The sequence below is a fragment of the Beta vulgaris genome, chromosome 5 (genome assembly GCF_026745355.1).
Source record: "Beta vulgaris subsp. vulgaris cultivar EL10 chromosome 5, EL10.2, whole genome shotgun sequence".
Lineage (NCBI taxonomy): Eukaryota > Viridiplantae > Streptophyta > Magnoliopsida > Caryophyllales > Amaranthaceae > Beta > Beta vulgaris.
In genome coordinates, this window is record NC_079206.1 from 23,061,587 (window position 1) to 23,073,742 (window position 12,156).

Below are 12,156 nucleotides of genomic sequence, written 5' to 3' on the forward strand. Positions count from 1 at the left end.
TCGCTTGGAGTATCTTCACGTGGGACGATAGGAGGTACGTCAATTGAATGCACGCCTCCTAAGCATTTTCATGATGGACCGCCTCTAACAAGGTGTTAACGTCATCCAGTTCTTGCTCATCTCGAATTTATCTGAGATATACATTACTCCCACTTGGTTTTCTGGAAATCAAGAAAGACACCATTACGAGCAACAAACACTTTGTTTTCGCTTTGGTTGTAGAAGTAGTATCCCTTAGTCTATTTTGGGTAACCCAGAAAGAGACATTTATCGAATATGGGTGAAAAGCTTATCAGAGAGTAAACGTTTTACATAGGCTACACAACCCCATATCCTTAGAAAAGACAATTTTGAAACGTTTTCAGTCCACTTTCACATGGTGTCTTTTCCACTGCTTTGGATGGTGCTAGTTAAGTGTGAATGTCGTTGTTTCAAGAAATAGGAAGATCAACAAGACTCATCATGGATCGAACCATATCCAGTAGAGTTTGATTCCTTCTTTAATATTCGTCATTTAACTGTGGTGTTCCTAGTGGAGTCGCAATGCCTTAATTTTTCTTCCCATGTTGGTTTGGAACTCCTTGAATTTTTCAAAGGATTCCGACTTTTATCGCATGAGGTAAACATATCCAAATTTGCTTACATGAAAGGTAAAATTTATGGAGTAATTATACCCTCCCCTAGACAAAGTACTCATAGGTCTGCACACATCCATATGTATGAAGGCTAAAAGTTCACTGACCCTTTTAGTTAAACCGATAATTTGTCATTTTCCCCATCAAGAAGAAACTCACAAGTATCAAATGATTCAAAATCAACTGATTTTAGAATTCCATCATTATGAAGTTCTTCAATGTGCTTCGAACTCATGTGGCCTAATCGAGAATGCCATAGGTATGTAGGGTTTGAATCATTTGCTTTATGTTTCTTGTTGTCTATGTTATAGATGTGGGTTTCCAAGTTTAGGATTATATAAACCATTTGATAATTTAGCAGAGACATAGAACATATCATTCAAATATGCAGAACACCAAATTTTCTTTATGGTAAATGAAAAACCATTGCCAAAACAGGAATCGAAATAATGTTCATTGTGATAGCAGGAACATAATAACAATTATTAAGTTTTAAAACTAATCCTGAAGGTAAAAGAAGACTATATAATCTTACTGCCAATATAGCAACTCGTGCTCCATTGCCAACGCAAAGATCTACTTCTCCCTTTCCTAAATGTTCTACTTCTTTTGAGGCCTTGCATATTACAGATAATGCGCGAACCACAAGAGGTATCAAATACCCAAGAAGCAGAAGTTGCTAAGTTAACTTCTATAACATACATATCTGAACTAGAAACTCCTTTCTTTTGATCCTTCAGATACTTGGGGCAATTACTCTTCCAATGACCAACCTTGTTACAGTTGTAATAATAGTGCTCATCATCAACTTTTGGTTTTGGTGTAGTCTTTCGCTTTCCAAAAGTTTCATACTTGGCAACTTGTTTGCTTTCGTCCTTCTTAATAACAATGTCAATCCTATTGAGCAATTTCCCTTTACTAATCGTAAGAACATCCTTATGTTCTTTTCCGGCTTTGTTAGGGATGTTCCGCTCGGTCTTAGTTAGCATTTCATGCGTCTCTTGCATCGTTGCTTCCTCTCCATGTCCCTTTCACTTAGCTCGCAACATAATGTTCAGCATTCAATTTTTCCTTTGAAAGGATGGAGCGCAAATTATAAGTTTATTTGTTGGTGGTGTTGTTATTGTTAATAGACATGATTATTACAACCAATAATAAAGTAAGATTCAATCAATGTTTATCAAGAAAGCACAATTAACCAAATTTTAATTAACTACTACTCTTACTCAAAATGAAAGTCCCATTGAATAATGAAATAACCAAGATCTCCTCCCAATACAATCAAATGGATTTTGGCCCTGCCTTCAATTTATATTAGTTGAGGTAAGTAAACATTTTACTAATTATAACTAATTATAATTCTTGGTAGACAGGTTACTAATTACTTGTTTTTCCTATCTCTTAGCTTCAAAACCCAGAATTTTGCCTTTTAATGATTTTATTGAGTTAAACCAAACATTAACATGTTCAAAAACTACCCTACTATCCCCGGATAAAATGAGCAGCACCTTGCTTTGGCAGGATCAATTATTCATTATCTAAGGTATTATATGTGTTATTTGAAAAAGCAATTAAAATACAATATTAATTTTGAGGACTTAAGTTTACTAATATGGTCAATTAATAGTGAACGCATGAATCAATTAACCACAAACAAACTTCAAATGATCTTTCCTATGGCCCCTAAACTTAGGAAAATAATTAATGTTCATGAATCTTTCCTTGAATCTCCATGGAACACCATCCTTGAAACTCGATCCTTGGATCCTCATGCTTGATTACATAATTTGAATTAAATAAATAAAGAAAATTTAAAGTTGAAAAAATACAAATGATTCGCTGATTGTATTTAATTTACATTCAAATATTACGATTTGCATATCGTACCCTAATTTGGGGTATACTAGTCAAAACATGGAAAATATAATATCATACATATTATATATTAAACATCCACGGATTTATAATATCATAATAAAATAAACACAAACTATTTACTTATTTACAATTAATATGCAAATAAACTTTCCATCATAATTATAAAACTTAACAAATTTAATCTAGAAATTATCTAGAAAACTTTATTATTTTAGTTCAATTACTTATTTAAATATAGCAGTAATCTTTATTTATTTTTTTTGAAATAAACATTAATTCATTGATTCAAAGTCATACGACATCTACAATAGAAGTCAAAACTAAACAAATACAGATCAAAATGAAATAAATACAATTCTAATATGACAAAACCACGCTCGTTGAGTAGATTTAACAATTCTGAAAACCCTCGTCTTTCACATCGTTGTCTGATGCAGCCTTCTGCAAAGGGGTCTGTCGATCTTTTGTAGTTTTGAAGTAGAATCGAATTCAATTCAAGTGATTGCAAACGAAGTCTTGACATCTGTTGCAACTCCGCACAGATTTCGATCAACAAATCAACATCTTGAATTACACAGAAACCCAAAAATAAATTCTCTAGACTCTCACATGGAGAGAGATAAAACCCAATATATGGGTAGATATAACCCAATATATGGGTAGAAAAACTCTCCGTTAGAGAGAGACTAAAGTTTATTAAAAACATAAATATAAAAAACTAGTAATGAAAGGAGAAAAGGGGCTTACCACCGCCCAAAAGGGTGGTGGTGGTAGCCCCTAGATTAAAAATTAGGGTTTTGTGGGAGAAGAGAGAGAAGAGAGAAAGGAGGCGGGCTTGATTTATTTGATAGTAAGTTATAGCAGTAATCTTTATTAATTAATTGATTTGCACTATTGGAAAGTTTTGGAATTATGCTCAACTTTGAAAAATCATATTTTGTCAAAAGTTTTTTAAAAAAAGAAATTTAAAACAGTCTACCCTATCTATGACCATTGACCAACAACATAAGGTTGGCAGTCAACAGCCAAAAAGGCCCAAAATCTCACCAACGAACGCTGGGTTTAACGACACCCCAGCCACGGTAACAATGCCAGTTCGTGGCTAGTATTTCACACACACCACTAACCAACTCCGACAGTCACGCCAGAAGCCGCTGGTCAGGGCAAGCGCCGTCAGCACACGCCAGCAGAAAACCCACTAGCATGCGCCAGAAGCCACGCACGTCATACATGCGCTGCTAGTTGCATTTCAACACCTAAGCAACCCTTGTTCTTTCCCACCCCTCGCCGACGACCCAAGCCCAGATTCAACCCTTCCCTGCCGCATTAGACCGATGGCAAAATCACCTACTCACTAGTTGAGAAAATCACGTCAGGCGAGGAGAAGCGCGCGCTTCTTGCCGCCTTTGAGAGAGGCGCAAGGCGCACTGTGTGGCCGCTTTCAGTATAGAGGCGCAATACAGAGAGGAAAAAGTAGTTCTGAGTTGAGAATTTGGAAAAAGAAACAAAATTTCTTCAAATTCAAACATACTTGGCTTTAATTTACCAATTTCGAGCAAAAGCCTTTTGTTAATTGCATTCAACTTCATCAAATTCAATGAATTCCTAATTTCGGAGGAAACCCTAATTTATGATTTGGTGGCAATTGATCTCACCACATCGCCGGAAGGGACAGAGGAAGCCGGTGGGATATCTACCATAAATTCCGACACCACATCTCTCAATCTTCTTTCACTTCCACAACTGCAGAAGGGACCCACTCCCTTAATTCTTTTTTTTTTCATTTGCTAAACGCCGCCCTAAAATATCCTACTAACGCCCTGTATAAATACATGTATATGTATTTGTGTATTGTAATACCTTCACTCTCATCACCACTCTCCCACTCTCTTTCACCCTCTTCACCCTCTCTGATTTCTAATTAAGATCTCCCGACGACGAGAATTCCGGCGACATGAATTCCGGCGACAAAGATTTCGGCAAGAAGAACTAGGCGCCACACCACCACCAGGGCACCACCCTTTCTCTCCTGATTTTTCTTCACGTTTAATTTTTTTTTTAAAACAGGGAGGCGTCCACCATGGACGCCCCACCACCGGTGGAGGCGCCCATGGCAGGCGCCTCACCATGTGGTGGAGCGCCTGCCATGGGCGCCTCCACCGGTGGTGGGGCGTCCACCATGGACGCCCCCTTAATTTTTTTTTAAAAAAAATTTACTGTAAACTGAAAAAAAAAACAGAAAGGGTTGAAAGAAGGTGAGGGTAATCTTTTTGTCATTGGAGGAGATGCTTGGATTTGATAAAAAAATCAAGTCTTTCTCATCTGCAGAATGGTGGAAATCCAAACATGACTAGATCATATCTGAGTTAGTTGTATATTTGTTGTCTGTTGTGCAAATGCTTTGAGAATGATCCCGCAGTGGTGGTATGTCGGGGTAGGTGTTCCGGCGGTGGTGGTGCAGTGGTGTTCCCGCGGTGGTGATGCGGCGGTGATTGTGTGGTGGCACCGGTGTCTGGTGGTGAGTGGAAGAAGGTGAGAGAGAAAGGGGAGGAAGAAGGGTAAAAAATCTGAAAAAATTAGGAAGTGAGTCAAGGGGAGAGACTAGAGAGAGAAAAAATACAAATATATAAATACGGTATAAAAATACTGTATTTAGGGCGTTACTAGGAAATTTTAGGACGGTGTTTAGCAAATCCTTTTTTAAAAAAAACTTATTAGTTGATACTTGACAGTAGTATACTTTACAACTTCACGTGCTTGGTGATTAAAAAGGTTGCCAAACTAAAAGCTTTTAAAAGCAGCACGCTACATACCAAAAATCATCAACCAGCTTTTTTTTTTTTTTTTTTTCTTGTCTTTAATTAGAAAAAGTATAAAGGGAGTAGGTTGAATAAATTAAGTCCACCACTATCCTTTCGCACCTCCTTCTCAAGTCTCAACTCTAACTCTCAAGTCTAACCACATCCACATGTACATGTACATGTACTCTATAATCTCTATTCAACTTTCAACCCTTTTCTTCCTCTCTCATTTGCCTACCCTTTAAAACATTTGTCCCCCTCAAAAAACCAAAACTCAAACTTTCATATATATGTCCACTAAAAGCTTAAAGCTTTCCTACCATGGAAGCCCCCACCACAATCTCCAACAAGAAAAAAGAACACATATTAATGAGCAGCAGCAACAACAACAACAACAGCAACTAATCCCAGGTCTCCCAGATCACATAGCACACTTAATCCTCTCTAAAATCCCACCTTCAATCCTTTATTCAGTTTCCCCTTCATGGAGAAAATTCATCTATTCTCCTCTTTTTCCTCCATTTTATTCTCTTTTCACACTTTTAATTCCTAACAATGTTATCATCAATTCTTCCCCATCAAACCCACAACAATTCCTCACGCCAATTTCATTCTTTTCATTTGATCCCATTTCATCTCAATGGCATCCCCTCCCTCCCCCGCCTCCTCTCTCTCTCCTCCTTCGCCACCCACCTTTCATTTCCCGCGACCTCCCCGTCCAGTCTGTCACAGTAGGTGACAGACTAGCCGTAGTCGCGGGAACTACTCAGGATCTAGCTCCTGCCCTACCCCGCCCTCTCGTGTTCGATCCCCGAACACGAGACTGGGGATACGGCCCCGCTCTTCCAGTGCCCCGTCGATGGTGCATCGCTGGGGCACTAGACGGGTCATTATATATGGCAAGCGGGGTTGGACCCCACTTTTCCACGGATCTTGCTAGATCCGTGGAGAAATGTGACATGTCCCAATCCCAACTGTGTTGGGATTGGGACAAAGTTAGCTGTCTTCGAGACGGGCGATTCTCCCGAGAAGCAGCTGATGCTGTAGGCTGGCAAGGGTGCCTCTGCATGGTTAACGTAAAGGGGGATGCAGCCAAACAAGGCGCTGTATACAGTGCAGAGAATGATGCGTGGAGTGACATGAAAGATGGAATGGTAGGCGGGTGGCGTGGGCCAGCTGCTTCAATGAATGAACAAGTGATATATGTGGTAGATGAGTCTAAAGGAGTTGTTAGGAAATATAATGAGGAGAGAGATTGTTGGGTGGATGTTTTGGAGAGTGACAAACTACGTGGGGCCCAACAGATGGCGGCGCGTGGTGGAAGACTTTGTGTTGTTTGTAGAGGTGGGACTGAGATTGTGGTGGTAGATGTGGTGGTGTCGCCGCCTAAAATATGGGTGGTTGTGCCGCCGGAAGGATATAATGTTGCCGCAGTTCATATTTTGCCTAGAATCAGTGGGTCCTACTCAAATTTCAACCTTCTTTAATGCCCTTGTAGGCTTCTACTTCTGTACCATACAAAACTTTTGGAAAGATCTTCTGATTTTTATTTTTTTTGATGTATACTTTCGATATGTATTGTTTTTTGGCGGTGGTGTTGAAATTTCGTAGGGGTGGGTTTATTATGAAGATTATAGGAAAGAAAAGATCTGGGATTTTTTGTTGGATGTATGAGAAAAAAATTGCATGAAAAGGAAATATGGAGTTTGATTATCGAAGTCACACGGAAGTTCCTCAAATTTTTATGTAAAGTTTGTCTATAGTTCTCATGTGTATATTGTCATATTTGTCAACTATTAAAAGTCAAAAAAAAATGGAATAGCTTACATTTTGCTTGCAATACTTAGGGTTTGTTCTCCCCAACTTATATTCAATTCATTTCAATTCAGTTCGGTTCAGATCAGTTCAGTTTAGACCATTATTTCAGTTCAGTTCAGCTCTTGACAATACTTTTACTCTCACATATCACTATTCATTTCATTTCAGTTCAGTTCAATTCAATTCAGTTCAGTTCAATTCGGTTCAGATCAGTTCAGTTCAGTTCAGTTCAATTAAGTTGTTTTATGCAGAAGAGAACAAACCCTTAGTTCTCATGACTTATTTTCGATTTAATTCAACTCAACTTAATATGCTAATTATTTTCGTTTTTAATGTTACTATTACTATTGCTATTATTATTAATATTACAATTATTTTTATATTATTGTTATTATGTATTACAATGTTTTTTATCATTATGATTATTATTACTATTATTATTTTTTAGTGTTATTATTACTATCATTATTATTATAAATATTTTTTTATTAACCACCACTAACAACAATCTAATAAAAAATAATAAAAATAAATAATAATTAGTATTGATATTATTATGTTAACAATTATTATTATTTTAGAAAATTGAACATACAGTTCAGCTTATTCAGTTTTATTTCAGTTTCTGATAGTCCAAAAGAATGATGCATAATTAAATTGGATCTTCTATTCTATAATTTGTACAACCTTTTTTGACTATCTCATATTGTATCATTTTCTTTTAGCAATGTATCGAATTGATTAACTGCATGAGGAGAGAATTGAGTTTTAGTTTCATTTTGGGGATCGTTTCTAAAATAATTTGTAGTAATAGATAGAAAGCCCTGGGCAATAAAAATAATAATGGCTCCATTATTAATAGATTAAAAGTATAAATATATCTTAGAATTTTAGTTTTATGCTATAAAATAGAATGATAATTACACATTAACATCATTTTTGTGCAATAGTCTAAGACCAAAAATGAAAAAAAATATTTTATACAATAAGTTAAGAACTAATAATAAAAAAAAATAGCATTTAAGGGCCCTAAATTTTCGAGTCCTGTACGATTAAACGTTCTCAACACCTTCCCTATTTAAAGGTGTTGTTAAGTGTTAAATATCTTACAGTAATGACAATATGTAATAATAAAAATAGACACTTCAATTCAAGTTTACTTTTTGATGATGGAGTAATTATTATTATTTTTTTCTAAAATAAAACTATTGGACTACCCCATCTTAAAATAGACTTCCTATATTCTTTTTATAGGTAGGTCACAAGTAATTTATTTCTTTTTACTTATGAAAAATGTTACCCCATCTTACCAATGTTATGCGTAATGCTCCCTAACTCAAACTCTATTACGTACTCTATCTCCGTATGATATATTATTTGCCAAGAATAATCTAAATGACCTATCTCTATTATATATGTCAAGGGAGAGCTATGGTGTCCCTCTTAAAAAGACTATTTAACCCTTCATTCAATAAAACATATTACCTATTAAGATTTCGATTTTCTCAATCATAACCCTTCATAATTCAAAATATATATATCAAAGGAAGTTCAAAGTAGCTAAAAAAAACTTCTTCATCAAGTAATTTTTATATTTTGTATTTATACTACATGATATTTTGATTGTAAATTACATTCTTCACAATTACATTTAGATGAAATTTAATAATAATCGTAAAAATAATCCACGCATGCATCGCGTGCAAAGAAGGCTAGTTAGAAGTATTTAAATGCGTTTCCAAGCCTCACATAAATTATTTGTTTCTTGAGACTATTTTTTTTCACCTAAGAACATATTTTCTAACCGAGATTGTCAAAATTCATTATAATAAAACTACCTTATTCTCATAACAATAAATTATAATCGCTACATTCCATAAAGTTAAATCTTTTAAAAGTTTGATAATAGGTTCTCACCCTTATATATAAAAGATAATTTTGTGAAATTTTTATTAGATTTGTTTTCATTTTGTCTTTTTACGAAACTTTGTTATAGCACCCATAATTACTTCCGGTTTAGGTGGACTGCTCGGCAAATATATTCAAAATATCAATTTTTATAATTTCTATTGACACGTGATACTAAAAATATCAATAATCAAATTTTTCTTATTACATATTACTTATTATTTACTATTTATTATTTATTATTTATTATTATTTACTATTTATTATTTATTATTTATTTTTTATTATTTATTATTTATTGTTTATTGTTTATTGTTTATTGTTTATTGTTTATTGTTTCTTGTTTATTGTTTCTTGTTTCTTGTTTATTGTTTATTGTCTATTATTTATTGTTTATTATTTATTATTTATTATTTATTATTTATTATTTATTATTTATTATTTATTATTTATTATTTATTATTTATTATTTATTATTTATTATTTATTATTTATTATTTATTATTTATTATTTATTATTTATATATTTATTTTTATTTATTATTTATTATTTATTATTTATTATTTATTATTTATTATTTATTATTTATTATTTATTATTTATTATTTATTATTTATTATTATTTATTATTATTATTTATTAATATTATTTATTATTTATTATTTATTATTTATTATTATTATTTATTATTTATTATTTATTATTTATTATTTATTTTATTATTTATTATTTATTATTTATTATTTATTATTTATTATTTATTATTATTATTTATTATTTATTATTTATTATTTATTTTTTATTTATTATTTATTATTTATTATTTATTATTTATTATTTATTATTTATTATTTATTATTTATTATTTATTATTTATTATTTATTATTTATTATTTATTGTTTATTGTTTATCTTTTATCGTTTATTGTTTATTGTTTATCTTTTATCGTTTATCGTTTGTCGTTTATCTTTTATCGTTTATCGTTTATCGTTTATCGTTTATCATTTATCATTTATCGTTTATCATTTATCATTTATCATTTATCATTTATTATTTATCATTTATCATTTATCATTTATTATTTATTATTTATTACTTACTATTAATTATTTATTACTTATTATTAAGTATTTATTATTTATTATTTATTATCTATAATATATTATTTATTTTTATATTATTTTTATTTTTTATTTATTATTATAAAATTATAAAAAAATAATAAGTATTGATAATATTATGTTAATATTTATTGATTATTATCGATTATTATTATAGTAAGTATTAATAGTATTATTTTAATACAATTCAGTTCAGTTCAGCGTAATTTAGCTCTGTTAAATTCAATCAAAATAAGTTTATTTCAGTCAAAAATCAGAATAAGTTTAAAAAACAGAGCTTGACTATACTTAAGTGCTAATTGCTAAAGAAAGAAGAATCAATTTGATTGGATTGGTAATAGTTTGGTGGTTGAACCAAACCAACATAATTGCTCTTTATGTACGGCTTACTGGAGCTACCACATCCTAGTGGAGTGGTTGCAAAGTTTTGATAGTAACTATGCATGGCCTCATGGGCATGGAACAAATTTGACAGATTCTAAGGTTAGATTAGTTTGCGTTGGGAATAGATTCTTATCCACCATAAATCCAAGATGGCAAAATTCCAATTGCTTACCCGCTTTTGACCATGTTTGTCTAAATTTTCAACCTGTTTTTAATACTATCTCTATTCATATTATTTGTAACAATTTGACATAAAGTGTAAGTAAAAAATATCTAATTGTTGCAAATAATATCAAACGGAAGTAGTAGTATAATTTATTAATCTTCAAACTATCCTTTCAAACAGTAGTCTTCAAACTTATGTGGATAAAGTTAAGGATGAAGGTATAGGCAATATTATTGTTTGTTAAAAATTCTAACTAGTTTTGTAATATGTATGTCTATTATGTTATATTTTCTTTTTTAATCAACATTATTTGAATTTTATGCTTGTCCGTATAGAATTGTACTACTATCATTTTAATTTAAATAAAAAATATATCTATAGCAATATAATCACATTTCTCTTCTTTTCTTTTTTTCTTTTTTTTTTACATCAAGAAATCGTACATTAAATAAAAACGGAATTACAGCCTAATACTAATACAACTACATCTACAACAAGCAAACAAACTTAACAAAACTTTAAGAGTTCTTACAATACATAGAAAACAAAACCAACAAAAAACGAGAAAGAGTCGTATATGACGGAGGGCATCGCTGGTCAAAGTTAGTGATAGTGAAGATAAAACGTGGATCGCTAATGAATGTGGTGAGAGGAACGATTGTCGTTCACGATTCGGACAACAAACAACCATAATCACATTTCTAATGCAATAGACTTAAACCAAACAAGGGAAATTTCCTATTTGCCTTCTTCCACAACATTTCACCCAACATTTTTTTGGCATCGTTTATGGGAAAACATCGAGTATTACTGTATAGTCTGTATTAGAATAGGAACACTCCTTTAATGTTGGTTTACTCAGAACTCTTGTCACCTTCACAATAGACAATAGATCAAAGCCGTAATCACCAACCCCATGAGGTGATCTCACTACTAAATATGACTTAGTAGTATATAGGAAGTCATACTTCCTAGAAAGTTATTTTTTCCATGTATTTAAAATTATTTAACATTTATCATTTGAGATATGACAATATGCTCTTCGTTGACATTTATGAGATGTGAAATTTGTATGTCCAGCTAATACAATCAAACTAGTTATTATGCTCGGGTTATACCTCGGGTAAGAAGAAATTTCATTTATTAATATAATACTTTATGATAATAACACTAAATACAATTTAGTCTAGTGGTTAAGACTTTAATATATGTACTTGAGGTATCGGGATCAAACCCTATATTACGCGATTTCTAAATTTTTTTTATATTGTACATGGATTACATGAACTAAAACTCCCTAGAGAGAGCGCCATGTGGCACAATTTCTTGTTTATACAAGCCTTTTAATATATTTACTAGTTATTAGACCCGGACTATGCTCCGGGTAAGAAAAAATTTCACTTATTAATATAATACTTTATGATAATAACACTAAATACAACT

At 32.2% G+C, this 12,156-nt stretch overlaps 1 protein-coding gene across 1 annotated transcript; it reads left to right on the forward strand.

The window, feature by feature from the left end:
* The first annotated feature begins 5,370 nt into the window (after positions 1-5,370).
* On the forward strand, positions 5,371-7,036 carry LOC104893132 (F-box/kelch-repeat protein SKIP25). The gene has a single exon (XM_019249281.2). It carries the CDS (start codon positions 5,605-5,607, stop codon positions 6,799-6,801), a length of 1,197 nt encoding a protein of 398 aa, XP_019104826.2. The 5' UTR covers positions 5,371-5,604; the 3' UTR covers positions 6,802-7,036.
* The last annotated feature ends 5,120 nt before the right edge of the window (positions 7,037-12,156 follow it).